Below are 24,881 nucleotides of genomic sequence, written 5' to 3' on the forward strand. Positions count from 1 at the left end.
TAATTTGTTACTCAGTTTGTCATTTTTAAACACGTTTTTAACTATTTCCATGAAACTTCGGCTAACTGGGACAAAATGTACAGGTCTCGATGTGTCCCAGTTAATTAGAATCCACTAATTCCAATTGTTTCTCACCAACATTAGCCAGTGTAAAGTTAGGAAAACAGAGAAATTGTTGCTACACCAAGAGGAATTTACGGAAGCCATTGCAGAGATTCTATTTGTCCCTAGTGTTCAAAAGGGCATTTCTGATCATTTTTCCCAACAGAAGAGTCTATTCAATTGGATCATGACAGTTCCTCCTGCATTTGCAGGTAATAACTGTGAGCAACAAGACAATCAGACAGACGGACATACTTTATTGATCCTGAGGGAAATTGAGTTTCGTTCTCATGCAGTAATCTGCATGGACTTCCAGAAACCTCCGTGGGAGAAGGACCTGGTGGATACTATGGATGGTTCTCCAGTCAGACTGTCAAAGTCATGTTGCAGAATACAACAGCATAGCTCTTAAAAGCGTACTGAGCCGCTGCCTGACAGCTCACCAGAAGGGGCATCCCTATCAGATCTTTCATAAAAATCGAAGTCTAAAATCCATGCATATGTTGCCCTCAAGTTAGCCACGTTGTAGATTAAGCTGCCATCCACTTCTTTATGTTTGCCAGGAAAGTCTAAAAAGGAGTTGAGGTTCATCCCAAGGAGCGGCACAACATAAGGACTGTGCTCAGACCTTTTCCAGAGACACATACTTAAATAAAGCTCAACTGCTACTGGAACTTCAACTAGGTCTGCGAGGTGACATCTGTAAATTAATGCTGCTGACTGGCATACTCTAAGGAGAAGTGAAGATTTGGATTGCCACAGAAAAGCCTCTGTGGAGAAGAACCACAACCTAGGAACCCTGCAACAACACCAAGGGGCTGCATAGCAACCTCTCAAACCGATGGAATGCTTGAGGAAGAAACATTCATGACATTCACACATGTGACTGTATTAAATTGGCTAGTTCATTGAACAAAGGAAATCATGTTTCAATTCCTTCAATGGAGGAAGGATGTTAGGAGGATCATGAGGGGAAGGCCCTGAAGTACCAGTCCTTAAGTCCAGGAGTGCAGGAACAAAGGATGGCAGACGTGGCTATTCTCTGTGGAGATCGGCAGTAGAGAGCTCTTGGCAAAGCCAGCAAGGAGGTTGATGTCTGCGCTGGGTCATGATGAAAAGAGCAAGAACCAAGCCGCTCACAGGATGGGGGAGGGAGAAAAAAGAGCCTCTTGCTACATATGGAGCAGGTAAAAGGAGTTCAGCTGGAAGTCAGGAGCAGATGGGCAATGACTTGGCCACCACTGCTAACCACTACACACTCCAGCAGGCGGGTAATTGTAGAAATACTCCATGAAGGTTGGGCACCACCTGACATCTGCCTCTGGCCAAAGGCTATAGTTGCCTCACTAGGTAACTGAAGGGAGCACTTTGGTGTATGATGCAAGTATTACTTTACAATACAAAAACATTTTTGAAGTAGTTCTTGAACTCAGCATTCAGTCAAAACCAAATGAAACAGTCAAGCACTCTGGAACCCAGCTCTGGTTCCAAACCTACCTATGGTTTTTAACTCCTGCTGTTCCCAACCATGCCCCTTGATAATGGCTCCAGACACAAACCAGCTATTAATATTGCACAGCAACACATAAAATTCTGCAGGAACTCAGGATGTCAGGCAGCAGCAATACAGCGGAGTAAATTGGTAATGTTTCAGGCTGGGACCCTTCATCAGGACTGGAAAGGAAAGGGGAAACAGCCAGAACAAGGTGGGTTTGGGAAGGGGAAGGAATTTAAGCTGGCAGGTGAAAGCTGAGACTAGGACAGGGGCTATGTAGGTGAGTGGGGGAGGGGATATGGTGAGAGGGTGGGTGGTGGTAGGTGGAAAAGGGCTAAAGCAGGAGAGGAAAATGGATCATAGGAGAAAGAGGAGGGGCACCAGCGTGAGGTTATGGACAGGCAAGGAGAAGGAAAAGGTATCCAGGCGATGTATGAGGTGTTGATCATCAACTCTGAGAGTGGATTCATCGTGGCTGTAGAGGAGGTTAAGACTGACATGTTGGAATGGTAATGGGAAGTAGAATTAAAATAGGTGGCCATCAGGAAACCCCAACTGTTGTGGCAGACAGAGTGAAGGTGCTTGATGAAGTAGTCCCGCAATTTATGTCGGGTCTCACCAACAGAGGTGGCTTCACCAGGAGAAACAGAGCAGTATATGACACCAACAGATCCACAAGCGAAGTGTTGCCTCACCTGGAAGGATGATCTGGGGCCCTGAATGCTGGTGAAGGAGGAGGTATAAAATACTAAGGTCTATTGCTGATGAAAACCGGTGGGAGGATATGTTGCAATGAGGATATTAAGACTCTGCAGTAAGATGTGGTTAAGTTGAATGACTGGGAAAAAGCTTGGCAAACGAAGTTTAATGTGGGGAAAATGCAAAATCATACACTTTTGTAGGTGGAATGTAAAGGCAAATTATCTAATTGGAACACGACTATGAATGATTAGAGCAGAGCAGGAAGGAAAGAAATGCAAGCATGCTGGTGCACTAAATAATCTGGGTGGCAAATGGTCTAATGTCATTTAATGCTTGAGTGGAGTTTATTACAACTATACAGTGTGTTGGGAAGGCTATAACTGGAGTATTGTACACTAAGAGTGAAGACAGTACAGAGAATCACCAGACTAATATCCAGGAATGTGAGGGCTGTGTCACCTCAACTGACTAAAATAAGTTATAGCTGTATTCTTTGCAGTTTGGAAGAATGCAGGAGGATCTTAGTGAAAAAAATCCAAGTGTGCATGGACAGATTAAATGTTGAGATGTTTACAATGTCTTGAATGAGTCATAATTAATAGATAAAGGAGAGGGTAAGTGCATATGGTACTGAATCCCCGGCATTCTCCACACCAGAGAACAAGATGGTGATGGTAATACAAGGCGATGTCTTGTGGCAGCTCACAAAACTTCTAGATATTTCTGAACTACAATCTGCAGCCTGTAACTTCTCTTTAAATGATATACTTCTGAATTGCCTAAACCAGGGTTTCCCAACCGGGGGTCCATGGACCCCTCAGTTAATGGTAATGATCCATGGCATTAAAAAAAGGTGGGAACCACTGTTCTACACGAACTAGTGATTTTACAATTTCCTGCAGGAATCGATGATCTTGACTCTCAGTAATACGAGTACGGCACCTTTAAGCAGACGAAAGTCCATCAGCATGATCGTTAAAGAGGAAGGAAGGGAGGACACCAAGCCATATTAAAATGATAGGGTGTAAAACTTCCTCCATCCAGCATCATTAGCAATTATACACTGGAGAACAAGACAGGGGACGTAAGGGCAAAATTGCAGGAGAGAAGGGAAATGAGGAATTGCTTCCTTCTCTATTTCATAGAGATATGGTCCACTCCAGACAAGCCAAATACAGCGGTCAAACCTAAGGGCTTCTTGATTCCCCGGATTCGAAATGGGTATGTGTTTCACGATAAACTCTCCTCGATACTCAGACCTAGCAGTCTTGTTGCACTTTTGTTTTCCCAACCTGAAACATCTAATGATTAAGTGCCATCCATTCTACTTACTGAGAGAGTTCTCCTCCATGATCCTGATTGCAGCTTACGTACCGCCAAAGGCAAACGCTAAGCAAGCACTCGATGTATTGTGTGCCGCAAATAAAAAACAAGAAAGAGCATACACCTTTGAAAATGCCTTTCAAATCATTGTGATGAACTTCTCAAGCTTGTTTGAAGAAATCTCTGCATAATTATCATTAACATATCACCTGCAGCATTAGGGGTCCCAACATATTCAGCCACCAGTACCCTACCATCAGGAATGCCTACCATTCCATACCCGAATCATATTTCAGGAAATTCGATTATCTGGCTGTCCTCCTCCTACCTGCATACAGGCAGAGGCTGAACAGCAAGGCTCCAGAGGCAAGGAGATGGTTATGGAAGGCAGAGGAGTGGCTACAGTGTTGCCAGACTAGTTCAGGGACTCAGAGGATCTAACCCAATAAAGTCTGTCATGGATGAATGTGTCCCCACAAAATCATTCAGAGCTTTTCCCAACTAGACGCCCTGGAAGAACCAAAAGATCGGTAACCTGCTGAGACCAGATCAGTGGCATTCAGATTTGGCGACCAAGTAAAATACAAGTGATCCAGTTCCAAAATCTGTGAAAGTCATCTCATATGCAAAGTGACAATTCCAAACCAAACCTGAATCACAGAAGGACAATCAACAGTGTAGCAGGGATCAAATACTAGAGTGAAATCAAGGATATATGGGACAACAAGGTTTTGCTCCCAGATGAGCTCAACACCATTTATGCTCGCTGAGCCAAAACATGGAGACACCTTCACAAACTCCAAAAGCAGTAAACAACCCTGTGATTTCAGTCTCTGAGGCCAACATGAGAGCATCCTTTAAGAGGGTGAAACCACGAGAAAGAATCTGGCCCAGACAGGGTACCTGGCTGAGTATTGAAAGCCTAAATTGGTCAGTTGACTGGAGAGTTCACTGATATTTTAACTTCTTGCATTGGCAGTCTGATTTCAGGTAGGGTTCAATCACACCAGTGGTTGAGACTATCCTCCAGTATTACTTACATCAACTGTGAACAAGTACTTTGAGACGTTGGTGATAAAACATATCAACTCCTGCTGAGAAGCTGCTTGGATCCTTGATTTCCTCACTTCCAGACTCCAGTCAGTTAAAATTAGCAATAACATCTCCTCCACGACCTCTGAAAGCACAGATGCATCACAAGGCTGTGTGCTTAACTCCTGCTCTACTCGCTTTATAGTTGTGATGTCACATGTCGGTGATTCCGATGCCAAGTGAAACTCCAACGTCATATTTAAGCTTGCTGGTGACACCGCTGATCTTAGTCAAATCAAAGAAGGTAATGAATCATCATCAAAATCTGGCTGAGTGCCACAACGATAACTTTTCACTCAAAGTCAGCAAAATGAAAGAGCTGATTATTGACACCAGAGGTCCATCAGCCAGTCCTCAGCAGGGAATCGGAGGTGGCGAATGTCAGCAACTTTAAATTCCTCGGTACTATCATTTCAGAAGATCTGTCCTGGTTTCAGGGTGCAAGTGCAATTATGAAGAAAGCACGGCAGCACCTCAATTTTCTTAGAAGTTTGCAAAGGTCTGGCATGACATCTAAAACTTTGACAAACTTCTTTATTGCTCAGTGGAGAGTACACAGACTGGCTGCATCATGGTCAAGTATGGAAATATCAAAGCCCCTGAATAGAAAAGCCTAAAAAAAAATAGTGGATACAGTCCAGACCATAAGGGGTAAAGACCTCCCCACAATTGAGCACATCTACTCAGACCACAGTTGCAGGAAAGCAACATCAATCATCAAGGACCGCCATCATCCAGGACATGCTCTCTTCTCAATGCTGACATCAGAAAGGTACAGGAGCCTCAGGACCCACACCACCAGGTTCAGTAGCAGTTATTACCCCTCAACCATTTGGCTCTTGAACCAAAGAAGATAACTTGACTCAACTTAACTTGCCCCATCATTGAAAGGTTCGCACAATCTCTGGACTCACTTTCAAGGTCTCTTCATTTCATGTTCTTGATATTTATTATTTTGGGTTTTTCCTCTTTTTTTGTATTTACAGTTTGTCATCTTTGCACATTTGTTGCTTCTCCATCTTTGCTGTGTGTGGTTTTTCATTAATTCTATTGTGCATCTTTGTATTTAAAGTGAATGCCTGCAAGAAAATGACTCATGGTAGTATATGATAACAGATACACTTTGATAATAAATTTTCTTTGAATGTTGAACGTTAGAGTTGCACTGGCTGGATCTAGATCATTGGATGTACTGTAACTAAATAGAAGTTGGATATATTTTCACTAGATTAAGGAATTGGGGACTAGAGCAGATTAGCCATATCACATTGAAAAGGGCAAGGATGTAGAAATGAGAGGCTGGGTGATCTGTTCCTATTTTCTGTTTTGCATTTTTATGTAAGGTAATTGCAAAATGAGTTATTAAGACACAATTTGCAACTATTGGTACAAGTATTATGCTCCAACACCCTGATAAGTCATCAGGAAACTGTTAATGTCTGCAATGCTATAAACAGGAAACAGACCACGGGGAAACCTTCCAGTGCTGTAAGATAGCTTCTGTTGCAGTATTTTAATCTTAACAGTCACCAGGATAAATGACTGTTTTACCTTTTATGCTGTAGATCCCCATTTTTGCCTGGGGGGGGGGTTCCTTTTTATCCCCCATATAACATCAGCAGTAATAGAGACAAGATAAGACATTACCCAACAACTTGGGTACAACATAAACAAACACTTTAGCTTAGGGAAGGTATTTTTAATGAATGACAGTTAGTTAAATGCCTCAGACAGAGCAATAAAATAATCAAAAGGGAAAGGCAACTAATCTTTGAAAGGTCTCCCATATTACTATCAACTGCACTTTAACCTCCAAGCATACACTGCTGAATGACGTGGGGCTCTGAAACTTGAGAGACAGATGACACCACAACAGTTACTACACTTGGCTATTTGGGTTTCCCCTCCTTTATTCTGGGGAAATTATTTCTTCTCTTCTCTATCAGCATGCTACCACAAGATTAGAGACTCCTCCCCCTATTCATTTCAGACAGTATTTTAAATACATGGATTAACAGTGAAAGTGGAAGGCAAGTAGTTTAATTATTTAATTCATTAAAATTTTTCTTTACTGTTGTGATTACTGCATTTTTTGTGTTTATGCCACATCATTTCCTTGTGTAACTTTTCTCTTTAAAACCAGTTTTAAATATGGAGGGGCCTCTGCAATTTCACCATCTGAAGCTGGTTCACTGTTAAAACTCAAGATTTGATTTGACAATTTGGTGAACCAGTAATCATTCTTTATCTGAACAGTGAGTGTGGGTAAATTAGTCTGTGAGCTACAAGCCAGGCCCAGTAAAATTAATAGTGTTTCACTCTGATAGCAGTGCTTCTCACTCCTCGATACTGCCAGATCTACAGCATATTTTCTGTATCTCCAGCTTTTTGTTTCTTACCATAATCCAAAAGGAGGTAAAGGACTTTTTGCTTTAAATTGCTCGTGCAAAAATTAGCATAATGTTGAGGTTAATCTAATCAAAAACATACAATTCTTTGTCAGAAAGGGTCTTGTTCACCTTGACCATCTCTTACAATTGTAGTGTTTATTCGGGATTCTCACAGTTGTTCTTCTGTGGCTTCTCCACTGAACACTCACTTGCAGGCTTTACTGTCTGTGTGATGCTCAGTAGCGATTGTGTTCAAATTAGTGCATTATAAACATTCTGTCACTCTTCAAAAGCCAACAAATTTCTGCATTTATCTGGATTCCTATTGAAACCCATCACTATATTCCCTATTAGTTGCACTTTGTTTAAGGTTATTACTAATATGGCAATCTTCTTCAGACAGTAGACCGGCTAACCAGTGGAGTGCTTCAGGTGTCTTCTGCTCACAAGGTTTTATCAAGGCATTTGCTTCTGAATTTTCACTCTAATAGGGTGTGGCTGTTGAGTTTTAAAGCACAAAAAGTTTCCAGTAAGCATGGATGGCAAGGGAATAATCTCTATCATAAGGCAGCTTTACTTCTTTTTTCCCTCTTCTACTATCTACTATTTATTGTTACATTGAAAGACCATTGTGCTTCCCCCAATTTTTCAATGCCCTGTTTCCCCAGAGTTGCATCTTCCTCATCAAATTAGTCTTCACTGATTTTTTAAAAAAATACAAGTTCTCATACCAGTTCTCTTATCTAGCTTTATAAACATTTTTTATCTTTTGGCTTTCAGTTCTACAAATACAATCTGAAGTATTAAACTGTATTAGACTATACAAAGATTTAAAATGAAGTGTTGGCAAACAGACAAGGAGGTTAAAATGTAAAGTGTACCTTCAAGAATAGAATCAAATTTTTTTTTTGGGGGGGGGCAGAAGATAGGCAGATTTCAACTCAGTTACTAACTGCACTTGGAGTGTTGGTAAAAGGGTCTGTTTAACAGCAAAGGCTGATCTGTGACTTCTCCAACAAACACTACCCTAAATCCTACTACCAGAAGCTCAGTGTATCACAGGGTCGACTAGTTCAGACACGCTCCTTACTCTCACCTACCACAGAAATATTTTGATAATATGCCAAGACATTTTGTACTACTTAACAGCCAGGACAATAACTGCTATGTTTATCATTAGATCATGATTTAGGAAAAGATCTGTTGATAGGTTTTTGCCAATGGCATCTGCTCTAAGATTTAAAATAAAACAAAATTCATAGATGGTTTAGAAAGTGACATTATACACAAATGGAAAACAACTTAATTTCCAAACCAATTATCTTTACATTAACATTTTATGCCACAATATAATCAGAGCACACTTGCATTCCATCATCTCAAAACAGAAGACATGATATCTTCAAATATTCATGCAGAGACCTGCACAATTTGGACAGAAGTGAATTATGTGTATCACTACAGTATGGTTAAATCACTGAAAGAATTTCCCTCTGCCCAAGCCTCTCAGCTTGAACAAATTTTCAGTCACAATAATATGTCAGAATCAGGTTTATTATCACTGTCTTACATGCCATAAAATTTGTTGTTTTTGCAGCAACAGTACAGTACAAAGAATTGACATAATTAGAAATTACAAAATAACTAAATAGTGCAAAAAATGAAGCTCATGGGCTATTCAGAAATATGATGACAGAGGGGAAGAAGGTGTTCTTTAATAAATGAGTATGGGTCTTCAGTCTCCTAACTCCTTCCTGATGGTAGTAATGAGAAGAGGTGGTAATGATGAATGCTGCTTTCTTGAGGCATCACCTGTTGATGATAATTTGATGATGAGGAGGGTTATACCCAAGATGGAGCTGGATGAACCTACAACCCACTGCAGCCTCTTCTGATCCTGTGCATCAGAACCCACATTCCAGGCTATAGCTCATCTAGTCAGAATGTTCACCGTTATAGATCTGTAGATAGTCGCAAGAATCTTTGGTGGTGTATCAAGTCTTCTCAATGAAATAAAGCCACGGTTCTGTCCTCTTGCAACAAATGACTAAGCTTCCAATTCTCAAATGCAAATATCATTCAAATACATTCATCCAGATTGCAATAAGATTTTCAGTAATAATTGGATTTTAGATATTTCTTTAAAGTATCCAATATAGTATTTTGCAGCATTTTAATGCACTTTCTACAGAGAGGCATAGTAATGCAACCACAATGTACCAAGAAAAACAGACATTTGCCCTCCCAGGTATATACTCCTTCAAGAACCTTCACCATCTAACACTTCATATTCCCATTCAGCAGACCACTTCTTCAGCAGGAGTAGCAACAAAGAGACAGATCTAGCCCCCGTTTCTGGGAGAGTTTTTAAATAAATAGTGATCATTTTTTGGTCCAAAGTTTTCTTCCATTCCTTCATTTTACTGAAATCTAGCTCAATCAAATGTCATTTGCAGAACAGCCAAAGATTTTGCACCAGATCACAGTAATCAAAGTAACATCCTGTAAGAGCACCTGCTTTTACAATATTCACAGCAATTAATTTGTATTTATTCTTAAAAGCACACATCAACTAGGCTGATCCAAAATGAATCTTAGTCACCGCACATAAAATGGTTCCAGCCTGTTCACTCTTAAAGTCTGGAGCCTGTAAAGATAACTCTGACACATATGCAAGAGGCTAGATGCTCAACTGAGGAGAAATGTATTTAACAATAGAGAAAGATAGCTCATTTGAGAGATCACAGAGATGGTAGGAGCTACAGGAAGACAATTACACCACAGTTGCAGGAGGCTAGTAGTTGGTTGACTGTCAGGAGAAGGAGAGGGAATAGACACACTGTGCAGAGCACCTCACTGGCTGGTCCCTTCAATAGCAGGTGTACCACTTCAGATTCTGTCAGGCTTCCGAGATAGCCGCAGTGACAAGGCCTCTGGCACTGTGGCTCAGAAGGGAAGTGGGAGAAGGGGAGGAATTCAGTGGTGACAAAGGACGTTAGGTAAGCGGACAGGAGATTTTGTGGCTATGAAAGAGACTCCTAAATTGGATGCTGATCCAGTTGCCAGGGTCAGAGACATCTTAGATTGGGTCCCCAGCATTATTAAAGGGGAGCGTGAGCAGTCAGAAATCATGGTGTATATTTGTACCAACAACAAAGGTAAGAAAAGGGGTGAAGCCCTGAAGAGCTATTGTAGGGAGCCAGGTAGAAGCTCAATTTCTGGGCAAGAGTGGCTGCTGGATGCACCAGGGTTTAGGAGCTTCAAAGTGGACAGGGAGGGAGGTAAAAGAGCTGGCGGAGAGTGGCATTGCTAATGAAGGATAGTATCACAACTGCAGAAAGAAAGGACATCATCGAGTGCTTTTCTACTGAGTCAGTGTGGGTGGGAATCAGAAACAGGAAGGGCGCAATCATTCTATTAGCAGTATTGCATAGACCCCACTCCTTAAATAGCAACTGAGACACTCAGGAGCAGATCAAGAAACAGATTTCCAAAAAGTACAATAATATGGTTGTTGCCATAGGAGACGTCAACTTCACTAACATTATTCAGCACCTCCTTAGCAGAATTTGTAAGGTATCCAAGGATTTAAAATGTAGGCAAGCTGTCTGGAGGAGAAGCCATACTGGGTCTGGTACAAGGAAATGAAGCTGATCAAGTAACAGGTTACAGTCAGTGGGGGGTCAAATGATTCAGGGGATTCCTAGAGAGAGGGAGGATTTATGAGCATTTGGAGAAGTGGTATCATCAACATGGCTTTGTGAAGGGCACAAGCCTGAATATATTATTTGAGGAAGTGATAAACATACTGATGAAGGCAGAGCAGTGGCTGTGGTATTTATGGATTTTAGTGAGGCATTTGATAAGATTCTCCATGGCAGGCTCATTTAGAAAGTCAGGAGACATGGAATCAGAATTGACTGGCCCACAGAAGGCAGGAGGTGGTAGTAGATGGAGTGTATTCTGTCCGAAGGTCTATGGCTAGTGGTGTTCCACGGAGATCAGTTCTGGGATCGCTCCTCTTTGTGACTTTTATGAATAAGTTAGACGAGGAAGTAGAAAGGTGGGTTTCTACTTTGTAGGTGTCATAAGGATTGGTGGTGTTGTGGGTAGTGTAGCAGGTTGTCATAGGTAACAACGGGACATTGATAAGATGAGAGCCGGGCTGAGAAGTGGCAGATGGAGCTCAATCTGGAAAAGTGTGAAGTAATACACTAAATGGTCAAACTTGAAGGTAGAGTACAAGGCAGGTTTCTTAGCAGTGTGAAGGAACAGTGGGATCTTGGAGACCAAACCCATAAATCCCACAAACTTATAGGATGGTTAAGGCACCATATGGTGTGTTGACCTTCATTAGCCGAGAACTGAGCTCGAGAGCCACAAAGGAATGTTGTATCTCTTTAAAACTCCGGTGAAACTACACATGGAGTATTGCATTCATTACAGGAAGCTTTAGAGAGGACACAGAGGAGAATTAGCAGGATGCAGTTTGGATTAAAGAGCATGTCTTAATGAGGAAAGGCTAAGCAAGCTGGGGCATTTCTCAAGATGAGAGGCAACTTGCTAGAAATGTACAAGATGAACCATATATAGACTAGACAGCCACAGACTTTTTTGTCAGGGCAGAAATGACTTACATGAGGGGGAAATATTTTTAAAGTGATTGGTGAAATGTACTGGGGGAGGCGTCAGAGTAAGTTTATTTTTGACTCAGAGAGTGGCAAGTTCATGGACAGCACTGCCAATTGTGGCGACAGAGACATATACATTTAAGAGATTCTTAGATGGATGAAAGTGGAGGGCTAAGTTAGAGAAAAGTGTTAGATTGACCTTAGAGTAAGTTAAAATATTGTGGGCTGAAAGGCCTGTACTGTGTTGTACTCTTCTATGTTCTGTGTTATGAATGCCACAAAATATATCTCTGGTCCAAAATGGTTTAAGCAATCAAACAATGACATTACTGGTACAAAATCCTTCGGACAATCAAATTCCTTAATTAACTAATGCAGCTATCAATGACCATTTTCTGCCCGTTAATAGAAACAGTCATTGAACTGCCCATCTGAATTGGTATCCAAGAGTTAGTATTTACTTTAAACAAAATGGCAATTTTTTTATATAATAAAAACTATTTATTTAGGATATCTAAGTGTGAAAACTCTACAGCCTGTAATGAAACAGTGAAAAGGTGAATTAAGTACAAGCTTAATTAAAACATTTAAGGCTTCTTGCAGAACAGCTCTGGCTGAGAGACAAGTGATATTGTTACTTAACGACTTCTTTGCTGAAATACAAACTACATTCCACACTTAAATGGGACTCCGTTAAATAGGGATTCATAAATAGCAAGACACATTTCAGCATTCTAATTAGAAAACCAAGTCCATGTTGCCAGCTTTGTTAATAAAAAAAAGGATTTTGAGTGGATGTGACACAAATATTAAGTAATGTTTATAATTTTAAAAACTTGTTTGAACATTCATTTGTTTTTATTTAGCGAGACAAAAGATCATGTTCAAGTTCAAGAAATGTTTTTGTTATCCTTTTGGCAGCCATTCAACATTACATAGTGGTTCCAAGAAAATGGACTAACCCTTCCTGGAAAGTATTGTGACTGCAATCAAATCACCGGTCTTGCAATATAAATAATGTTATCAAAATGTGAGCCAAGCATGAAACTAATTTCAACTAAATAATGAAAATTAACCCCCAAAATTGATGGAATGTCTTTATTTAGAAAACCTCCAGGTCTGAAGTTGTTCAGTACCCCGAATAGTTGCTGCTCCTTTATTTGGGGTCTATGGAAGTCATACTTCTCCAGAATTTTGGGCTTGATCATATGAACTTCAAAAGCATCACAATACTGTAATCACAAATGTTTTACTGAAAGTGAGGTTTCCCCATTCTACTTCATCCAGAACAGGTGGACATGTCGGGGGGGGGGGGGGGGGGTGTCAGAATATAAAGAACATGTGCAAGCAGTAAGACTTCTGCATCAAATTTTAAACTCTTCTCTCCTCCCCAAAGGATTGCAAAAGAAAATAACTTGAATTGATCTGTAGCAAAGTAAAATTTAAAAAGAAAACATAGACTATGTGTTAATTAATTCCTTCCATGTACATTTGGCAACTCTAGTGCGTACTGAATACAGGATGGGGAAAAAATCTATATAGTTGGGATGAGACTCCTGGGAGACCAACTTGTAGTGGAGTTGTTTACTTTCAATGTTTATACAAATTCAAAACAAAACTATCAGATGTAAAGGGATTTCTGGAAGGACAAACCATGAAAGTGAATTTTGATTAAAATTGAAAGGTAAATCCTACCTTTAATTTCCATATAATTTACAGAAAAATTAATAAAAATGCAATGAAAAACTGCAATATTCGCATAATTTCCCATTAGCTTTATTTAGGAAACTGCCAAAATTAAAGATGACATCATTGATAACAGAGTTGTCCTGCAAGTCTCCTTTATCTCTTTTCCTTCTCATCGTAAATCTATTACCTCGAGTTTTAGACTTCCCTAGCCTCTATATTTTATTAGATTTTATAAAACTCTATAGGGTCACCCTTCTGCAAGCCAGGGATAAATGTCCCTGGCCTATCCAGTCTCTCCTTTAAACTCAAGCCCTCGAGACCCAGTAACATTAGTTCCTCAGATAATTAATGGAGATCTAGAATATTTCAATTACAAATATGAGTAGGAAAATGAGTAGTTCAATTTATTTATATGAAATTTAAAGTTTTCATCAGTACTTCTTGAAATCCACTTCAGTAAGATGTTTTATCGTGCACTAATTATTTTCAGCAAGTTGGATTAAATTGCAAGGAACTGGAGAAAACATAAATAACTATCTGGATAAAATTAAATTAATTGATTTATTTAAACATTGAAAGCTGCTGGTCAGGTAACTCACATAGTTATCTCAGATAGTAACTGAGATAGTTTGGCTACCAGGAAGCAGTAGAAGTCTCCAGCCTACATCAATTGTTCCATTGCTGGAATAAATATTGGGGGAGGACACAGACCGAACAGAAGAACAAAACTATAGCCATCATACAGAGAGAAATAAGGCTTAATTTGAATTGCCCATTAATCTGTAACAGGTACCAATGTGAACTTGGGATCAAAACTTAGGATGATCACAACACGATAGTGAGGAATTCTATCAATATTTCAATATCCGAATATTGACCAAAGTTTTAGTCACAACAAATCCGAAGCAACATTATTATGGTTTCTTTCACATGCTTCAATGGTTTTTCCACATTAAAGCTTCTACCACCTGTAGCTGTCAACACAACATAGGACATAGATTAACTGCCTTTCAGGACTTCAAGTCTGGATTTTACTGTCAGTTCAAGTTTTCTAAAAGATGAAATAATACTTTGTGCATAAACTCCGTATGGTTTGGAAAACTAAAATGACCTCACTACAGAAATATGCCACAACATCCCCACATGGGTATGTGGAGCATACTATCTTAACATTATTAAAGCATTACATTTTCAGTTGGAGTTACGTAAAACATGTCTGATACAGTATTCTCAACATCAGTTACTACACCCATGACCAAAGAAAAATGCTAGGTTAATATCTTCCAGCTGAAAATAAGTTCTATTATGTTGATGTCAAGTACCTTATAAATGCCTAATTCTCTATTCATGTCCAACAAAACAGATGCTTCCTGTATTCAAACATATCATTTTTGTAGTTAGCCAAACATTGGTGAACTGTGATTTTGTACTCTATTGAAAATTGCTAATAAACTTTATAGGGAATTAAAATGGCTCATAAATGTTAAAGCTTGAGGGGAAAAAAATCAACTTAGATAACCAAACCATTGTTAAAGCACCTGGACAAATACTCTACACTGCATTAAAAGAAGAATACGTTCTCATGGTCCCATCCCTGGAGTTTGCCATGCTACATTTTACAGTTCTAAGTTACTGGCTTCAAGCCCTATGCAGTACATCAACATTGTACCTGACACTCACTTTAAAACTAGAGAGTTTTGAGTATCTGTAATCAGACATTGCATTGATTCTTACACGAGCGAAGAAAACTTCAAGAATGCATTAAAATTTCTGATAGAATAATGAAAAATGGAATGTGAGCTTCAATAGGTACATTTAATGTCAGAGAAATGTATATCATATACATCCTGAACTTTTTTCTCTTCGCAGACATCCATGAAAACAGTAAAAATGTTAGGACCCTAAAGCCCCTCCAACTCCCCATCCCACAGACAAGCAACAGCAAGGGAACAACCCCCACCACCAGCAAAAAAGCATCAGCACCCTTCACCGAGCATCAATAAAGACACAGACTTGCAGTACCCCAAAAACCCATTCATACACAATTTCTCAAGTTGAACACATTGAGGACTAATAATTTTCAGATCACCAAATATGCAACAATGGCTTCTGGACCTTGTTTTAATCCATACAGCTCCAGTTCCTGCTCTTCTTAATTTGGGCACAGAAACTTTACTAGGAATCTGTCCAACTAGCAAAAAATCCTCTTGGCATGAAATTTGGATTATCATAGCAATAAAGCAATACTGATTCATTTCTGCAAGCAGTAAAGTGCATATTTAAAACAGGAATTTAGCTGATTCTATGGGTCACCAGCTAAACTCTCTTGAGCAAACAGGAACGTCTGAATTTTCTTGCCCACTAGATTTTTTACTTTTGGAGTGAATTTAAATAAGTCTTCTTTACTGCGGGATATCACACATGAAAACTCTGAAGCTAAAGATACACTCTCAACAGATAGCTAGGCCTGCTAGCTATTACTGCAAAATTTGGCCTATTGTCAAACCATAATCATTCATTTTAATCGAGTCTTGAAACTCCTCCTTGATAGAAAAGACTTGATCGGTTGCCGGAAATCAGAAGACTAAGCTCAGATCCTTCTATAGAACTGACATACAATCTAAACTTAAACCTCAGTACCGTATTCTAGAGTGCTGCCTTATCAACCAAGCTAATCCTTATGCATGATGCTAATTGACAGATGCAAAATGTATTGTAGATAATAAAGTAATATAACTTCTCATAATACTTTAAAATCAAAACTTTTTTTTGGCAATAGGGATAGTGAAAAATCTGTGGTGAATTCATGCTATCATGTGAAGTCATAACTGGATGATTAGGCTGGCCAACTTAGTTGGTAGCCAAGAGCCATGCACAAAAATTAAACAAAGCTGAACTTCTATTTGGCTTCAATGCCAGGAATTACCTAACAGTAACTTTGATGACATCATACTGCCAGAATTAAATTCTGACAGAAATATAATGTATTCCATACATGAATATTGCCCGCAAAATAAATTCCAATGTTTTCACTGGTATCCATTTTGATTTTAAGCTGAATTATCAGTCACTGTGGTGAAATGCTTAGGCCTAGAAAATACATCTTCTATTTTACAAGCTACTCCTGGCACATGACCCATTAGAGGACAAAAAACAACTTTAAAAAGATATTAAACCACAAAGCATCTTAAAATGCTAACACCCCAGGAAGGTGATAAGCCCACTATGTATATGGTAACTCTCTGATAGAGCTATTCAATTAATCTCCATTCCTTTACTCTTTCCTTACAGCTCATCTTTTCCCTCAAATTTTTATCTCATTTCCTTTGAAACTTACCATTGAATTTACCCTTGCCTCTTTCAGATCACATTTTTCACCAACAATATTTCATAAGAAAACATTTTCAGATACTGCTTTTAATTCATTTGCAAATTTAAATCTAATTTGTTTGGTTACCAGTCCTTCTCCACTAAAAAGACCTTTCACATTACTTATCGGGTAAACATGTTTATGATGCACCTCTGTTGGAACTTTTGAGTTTCCTTCACCAAAGGAGAATAACACCAGCTTGCTAGTCTCTCCACATAACAGTATGGTAGTAAGTGGATCTATATACTCTCTTTGAAGTCTTACACATTTCAATGTGCTGCTAGAACCTCTCATGTACTCCAGCAGAGGCCTAACTGATAACCCTGCTTCTTCAACAGTACCTGCCCCTCTACCTATCTTCCTATCATCCACAAAATTGCCCACCAAGCCATCAATTTCTTCATCCAAGCAACACACACAAAATGTTGGAGGAACTCAGTAGGCCAGACAACATCTATGGAAAATAGTAGTTAACATTTCATCAGGATGAAGATTCTCGGCCCAAAACATCTCTTTCCCAAAGAAGCTGTCAGGCCTACTGAGTTCCTCCGGCATTTTGTGTGTGTTACTAGGATTTCTAGCATCTGTAGATTTTCTCTCATTTGTGAATTCTTTTATCCAAATCATTGATATCCAAGGTGAAAAGAAGCGTTCCTTAAACTGACCATGTGGAACAACACAAGTCAGCAGCAGCCAACCAGAAAAAGCCCCCTTTATTCCCACTCTTTGCTTCCTTCCAGTCAGCCAATCTTCTTTCCATGCTGGTACCTTTCGTTATAGCATTGGCTCTTCATCATTAAGGAACCTCACATGCGCCACCTTGTTAAAAGCCTTCTGAAAATCCACGTAAACAACATCTGTTGACTCTCCTTTGTCTATCCTGCCTGTAATTTCCTCAAAGAAATTGAACCAATAAGCCGGGAAAGAATTCCCCTAAAGGAAATCATGGTGACTTTAGCCTATTTTATCATGTGCCTACCAGTACCCTGAAACCTCATCTTTACTAATGGACTCCAACATCTTCACAACCACTGGTCAGGTTAATTGGCCTATAATTTCCTTTCTTCTACCTCCATCCCTTCTTAAAGATTGGAGTGACATATCCAATTTTCCAATCCTCCAGAACCATTTCAGAATCTAGTGATCCTTGAAAGATCAAAACCTAATGTCTCCACAATTTCTTCAGTTACGTCTTACAGAAACATAGGGTGTAGTCTACCTGGTCCAGGTGACTTACCAATCGTTAGACCTTTCAGCTTCTCAAGCACATTCTCCTTAGTAATAGCAACTATACTCACTTCTGACATTCACAGATTTCTGGCATACTGCTAGTGTCTTCCATAGTGAAGACCAAAGCAAAATATGATTTAAGTTCACCCTCCATTTCCTTGTCCACAATTACAACCTCCCCCGTGTAATTTTCCAGCAGTCCAATATCCACTTCACCCCTCTTTTTCTGTTTACATATCTGAAAAAATCTTTTGGTATTCTCTTTTGTATTACTGGCTAGCTTACCTTCATATTTCACCTCTTTTCTCCTTATACCTTTCTTAGTTTGTTTTTCGTTGGTTTTTAAAAGACTTTCCAATCCTCTAATTTCCCATCAATCTTTGCTATATTATATGCCCTCTCTTTTGCTTTTACTTTTAATATGAAATTTAAACTGTTCATTTTTGGCTTATTCCTTTTACAAACTTGCTACACAGTTATTTAAATTACAAATCAACTCTAAATAGCTGTGTTTATAAATTGTATTTAGATTTTGTGGTCAAAGGAAGGTGACAAACAGCAACTTGACACCATCTTCACTGTTTTATCATCAGAAGGTCAAATCCACAAATGTAAACTAAGTTTTAGAATATATAAAATACAGTGCAAAATACAAGCTTGAAAACATCTTTACATGACAGAACACTTAAAAATATTAATCAGTATGCATAGTAAGACATGTATGAAATAAAAGTATATCCATTACCCATTTTAAAACTGCTCCATGACCCTAAAAATTCTGGTTAAAATTGCTATAAAGAAATTAATTAATTCATGCAATGTTCTTTCTATGAGTTCCTCCACACTGAGCAAAAGTTTACAAATGATCTTTGTTCTCTACCATTTTAAAAAGGTTTTTCGTCATATTCAACCACAAGGCATAAATTTGCGCCAAATTACAATTATCTCTGTTTAAAAGTAGCTCACTAGATCATGAGGAAACAGGTTATGCAACATTCCTACATCAGCATGATAACTTTCATGAAGGTTACATGCCATTCTCCATCAGCATACTTCCAACTTACTTCCCCAGGGAAAGTTTCAAGATCCCTGCACAGGCCTTGATCTTGTTCTGTGCTTCCAGATGAGTCATTCCTTCAGTATTTTCTCCATCAATGGATAAAACAGTATCTCCTACCCCAATATTTGCTTGGTCTGCCTTACCACCTGGTGTGACCTGCAGCAAAACATACAATTTTGATGTTGAGTACAACTTAAAATCAACAGGGTATTATTCAATTCAATTACACTGACACTCCCCTCCAGCACTCAAGTAAATATACTCCAGAATATTTTTTTTAACTATCAGAATTTTATTGAAAGCAAACATCTGCTGAATTTTCACTGACATACTACCAATTAACCTTCCAACTGGTTTGTTTTTGGATTGTGGGAGGAAACCAGAGCACTCAGAAGAAAACCATGTGGCCACAGGTAGGACATACAGATTCCGTACAGGCAGCAGTGAGAATATATCAGGACAGAACAATACTCTGCAGTTAATTCATGCTACCATGTGACGGTGACAAAAAAGATATTCTGTAGTGTCAAAATGTGAGCCCATAAGATGAGGAAAAAATCAGTTGTGCATTGTAGTTTCTATTAGATCATTATTCTCTTCTGGTCATGTAAAATAACAAATAAAGGAAGTTAGTTGTCAATGACCCATTCTTGATAGTAAACAACACCATTGTGAAAGACTTTGTCACAGAATAAATGTGGAGGCCCACATCTGGTCCCAAGGACTGCAAAAAATCTGTGGCCTGAGTTTGGATATTATATAGTCAACAAAATGAGGATTTAATTAATCACAATATAGTGTTTCAGAAAACTTAATTATGTAGGTGAATCAAAATGAAATGGAAATGAAGATGAAAACATAGCTCTCATTTATCAAAATGCATTTCATTTACTTTATGGGCTCCATGAAAATCAGCTTTCACTGCACCGAACTTACTCGAGTGACAGGTTGAAAGGCTGAGAAGCAGATGACAAATAACAAAATTATTTGAAATTTTAGGAATCAGAGAATACTAGGATTTAAAGGAATCTGGAGATGGTGCTGAAAATGGACAGCCGTGGCTATCCAGGAAAAATTTTTGTGCAACTGAGTCAAGTCTCCACACACCAACACAAATTCAAGTTTTAGTTTGTGTATGGCTGTTGCGATGAAACACTTCAGGCTGGTTCGGGGTCTGAGAAGAGGATTTCTCGGGTTTATTTGTGGAAATTAAAAGATTATGGTCTGATTGGACTTAAGTTATTAAAACAAACTAATTAAGCAAATAGAAATAATAAAATTGCATTGAATGTGCAAAAGGTACAACTGATAAGTTTCTGCCACTCTCTCTTAGGGGTTTGTACCTTCACCCCGTGACTGAGTGGGTTTCTTCTGGGTGCTCTCGTTTCCTCCCACTTTCCAAAGATATAACTGTTGGTAGGTTAATTAGTCATTGCAAATTGTTCTGTAATTAGACTAGGGTTAAATCAGGGGTTTCAGGGTATCACAGCTCAAAAGGCCAGAAGGGCCTATTCCTCGCTGTATCACAATAAATATATATAAAAAAAGGTAACACTTTACACACAGGAATACAGAGTCATGGAATTCTGCAAGGTTAGATAGGTAATTTTAAACAACTTGCAAATAACAAAGCTGTAGAAGAAACATTACACAGAATCATGTTCTCAACAAGAGACGCTAAATGGCTCCTTCCTTTTACTGGTATGTAAATGGAAGGAATTATCTAATTATTCTACAATTGTAGCGAAGATCATAATTGAAAAGTACTTCACAGTTTGCATAAAACTTAGGGGTGACATGGTAGAGTGAAAGGTGTTATTAAATCCAAATTATTCTTTAGATAACCCACATGGAACAGAAAAGGATCTAATTTACTTTCCTAAATTGTGCTTGGATATCACCCAAGAACATTTGAATGAATAACAAGATGCTTTAAGAAACATGCAAAATCCCTTGGCTAATCATATAAAGGGCATTATTCTTTCTGTACATGAATATAGAAATGAATCAAGAAAACTGAAAGCAAACATGCAAATCCCTCCTTTTTTTGTAGTTATTTAAATTGACTCCACATGGGTTAGAGGGATACCAAAAAAAGCAGATGTTCTTGTACAAGAACACAACAAATCTTATTGAAAGGAACCGAAAACCACAATTAGACTTGCTTGCATCAGAAAGTAAAGCTACCACAGATACCTGCTATCTTCTGTAATAGTCTATGAATGCACACACAAGACTTTAGTTTATGTGGATTACCATCAAATTTTATCTGGGATTTCATCACCCATTTCCTGCAGATGATGATTTTCAGACATTACCTCACATTGATTCCAAATGCTTTATAACCTCAACTCATAAAACTTTTCGTAACACTTAAATTTCATTAACTTTCGCCAGAGAAAGCTGAAGAAATAAGTGCATCAATAAAGTGCCGTTTGCAATCCTAGAACCATACAAGGGAATATATTCAAGTAGCTTTCAAATAAAGTTGCTGAACTAAAAAGGAAGCAACCCGTTTGCACCTAGCAGGCACTCTCAAACAGCAGATGTGATAATGACCAGATAATCCATTTTTTAGGTATTGTTTGTATGACAAAGGTTCGCAACACACTGAAAACTAGTCCCCTACACCTTAATACACCACCATAGATCCAATCCCAGCACATTAATAAACTGGCTAGCTCTGATAAAATTTTCATTAAACTTTTGTATTAATCATACGTGTGGCATCACTGACAGTCCTCCCATCATAGACTCAGTGGCGACCTTATTATGTACAGGAGTGGAACCCGGTGTAGTCTCCTGTTGCAGTAGCCCATCCACTTCAAGCTTCAACGTGTTGCAAATTCAGAGATGCTCTTCTGCACACCATTGTTGTAACTCGTGTTTTTATTGTCACCTCCCTGTCAGCATGAAAATGTTTGGCCATTCGCTTCTGACGTGTTTGATTAACAAGGTGGTTTCTCCCACTGAACTTTGTCTTTCACACCATCCTCTGTACACTCAGCATGAAAATCCCAGGAGGTCAACAGTTTCTGAGTTACTCAAACCATCCTGTCTGGCACCAACGATCATTCCTTGATTAAGATATAATCTCTTAGATCACATTTCTTGCCCACTCTAATGTTTGGTTTGAACAACAACTGAACCACTTGACCATGTTGGCACGCTTTTAAGCTGCCAGAAGATTGGCTGATTAGATACTTGCGTGAACGAGCAGGTGTATAGGTGTAGCTAATAAAGTGGCTACTGAGTGGTTATCATACTGGAATTTTTACAATTACCTGAGTGGGCAGTTTGATACTTAATTTAAAGTTCAAGTAGAAAGTATATTTATCAAAGTATCTATACTTTTACATCCCTGAGATTCCTCTTCCTACTGGCAGCCACCATACCCCACAGAACAAAGACCGTCACAAAGACCAACCCAATGTGCGAAAAAGAACAAATCATGCAAAAATAAAAAATAAACAAATCACACACAGGATATTAACCACAGCATCCTCAAAAGTGAGTCTACTGCCATGGAGCCGGTTAGAAGCATTGCAGCTGGTCCAGGAACCCTATGGCTGTACGCCACAGCCACGGAGTCAGTTCAGCACTGAGGCAAGTAAACATCACAAAATAGTGTTTAACACTACTTTATCCTTGATGTCTTCATCTTTTTAATCTGACTTTAAGCTTAAATCGACCAAGCATCAGTTTGTTTTTTGCTCTCAGGTCCAGAATCCACTGCTTCGATCTGACCCCAAGACTGCTCCATCAATGGCTGAACATGAGCACACTTTTCAGCCCTAGGTCCAGGCTCTGCCACCTCAATGTGGTCCCAAGTCCACTCCAGCAATGGCTGGCGTGGCCATACCTGCATTCTTTTCGAGTCTGATGATCCTTCAGGATACCAGAAATCGCCAAATTTCATACTGATTTCATACAGCCAATCATACAGATTGTTCAAAAGCACAACTCCCAAAGGGAAATTACAGGCTTCAGAAAGCAGTGACCAAGGTCCAGAAAAAGTGTAATTAATAATCAGTAGAATTGTTTGCTGTTTGTAAAGCATGGCCGTGTCTCACCACCTTTAACTGTTTAACATCTCATCTGAGGGAACAGCACTCTCAGTACTAGCATGCTGATATTGAAGGCACTAGAGTCCAACCAAACTTATTAACTCCGTATTATCAACTGAGCCACAACAAACGCTGTAATTACTAAAATGTATTTTACATGACTGAACTGTCATGTAATTTTAATCTATACATCTGCATCTAATATGTTGAGCAAAATAATTACTTATTTAACATACCAGCTTCAATGTTATTAATGTTACAATGTGCAGTAAGATCTCAGTACTATTTTGCAGATAGTTAAGATTCTAAAACAACAGAATAGTACATCCCATCCATTCACTATTAGGTAACTCCTAGTCTAAATAGCACTGCATAACACTGGCTACTAGAACCAGACAAGAGCATTTCTTCCTTTCCATACACAAACAAAAACGAACAATAGCAAACTACTTGATATAAAGCAAATGGAAATTTTGGGCTTTTGCAATAGTGTGATGACTCTGTTAGAATCAAAAATGCACCATTGTCTGAATACAAATATCCAGGCAGATACAAGCAGGTGGACAAGGGGGAAGAAACTTGGGTGTGGGGGGAGGGGTGGGGTGAGAGGAGACGGTGTGGTGAAAAGAAGGGCAAGAGAACCAGGGTGGATCAGAAGGCAAGAGAATGGGTGGGGAGTTAGCTTAAATTAGGTGTGGTTCTTCTATTTTATGTTTAACCTCATCTTGCAGTATTAATCAAGACAGTGTGGCAATGGGAAGGGGAGTTGAAATGTCTTGCAACTGTCAAAGTCAAAGAGTCAAACTAAATTTATTGTCAAAGTACGTATATGACACCGTATACAACATTAGAAATCATTGTTTTGCAGGCATTGACAAGAAATTAAAGAAATACAATAGAATTTATGAAAAGCTATAAATAAATACTAACAACCTGTGTGTGAAAATAGTGAAAATAATACAACAGTAAATAATATTGAGAGCTGAGGATAGGAACTGCAGATGCACAGCAAAGCGGTTGCCAATGAAGAGTAGGCCATATTGTGAGCATCAATACAAGGAGGCATAACTTTCAGGTGTTTGAAGGGGAATTAATGGGGGGGAGGGGGCAGAAGAATGCCAGAGGCAGGGTTTGTTTTACACACAGAGTGGCAGGTGTGTGGAATGCGCTGCCAGGGATGGTTTTAGGGGCAGATGCCTTAAAGATATTTAAGAGACTCTTAGATAGGTATATGAATGAAAGAAAAAGAGGGATACTTGGGAGGAAAAGGTTAGATTGATCTTATATATGTTCGAGGGTTGCACAATATTTTGGGCCAAAGGGCCTATACTTACGAGTATAATATACAATATTGCAAGATGTGCACATAAATTTCCCCCTCACTTTGAAACATTTACTTCTAATGTAATTACCAATGATACAATTTACAATCAATCTATACTTTGATGATCAGATTCAGTCAAATATCAATCCAATCCTGCTGCACGCATGTTTCAGGCTATAACAAAATCACATCAGCATTTCATGGATGAATGCCAGCACAATGGTTCAGCGGTTCAATTTAATATCAGAGAATGGATACAGGATACAACCTGAAATCCCTACTCTCCACAGACATCCACGGAACAGAGGGAAAATACCCCAAAGAATAAATGACAAATAAAATTAGACTCCCAAAGCCCCTCCCCCAACCCCATGCAAGCAGCAGCAAAAGCATCAGACTCCAACAA

General features: G+C 39.0%; 1 protein-coding gene across 4 annotated transcripts in view; it reads right to left on the reverse strand.

The window, feature by feature from the left end:
- The window catches only part of pdlim7 (PDZ and LIM domain 7), a 147,163-nt gene that overhangs the window by 94,681 nt on the left and 27,601 nt on the right, over positions 1-24,881 (reverse strand). For all 4 annotated transcript variants that reach the window (XM_059990258.1, XM_059990259.1, XM_059990257.1 and 1 more), the window contains exon 2: positions 19,089-19,240. In XM_059990258.1, the coding sequence (XP_059846241.1) occupies positions 19,089-19,240 (152 nt within the window). The remainder of the gene's footprint in view (positions 1-19,088; positions 19,241-24,881) is intronic.

The sequence above is a fragment of the Hypanus sabinus genome, chromosome 15 (genome assembly GCF_030144855.1).
Source record: "Hypanus sabinus isolate sHypSab1 chromosome 15, sHypSab1.hap1, whole genome shotgun sequence".
NCBI lineage: Eukaryota > Metazoa > Chordata > Chondrichthyes > Myliobatiformes > Dasyatidae > Hypanus > Hypanus sabinus.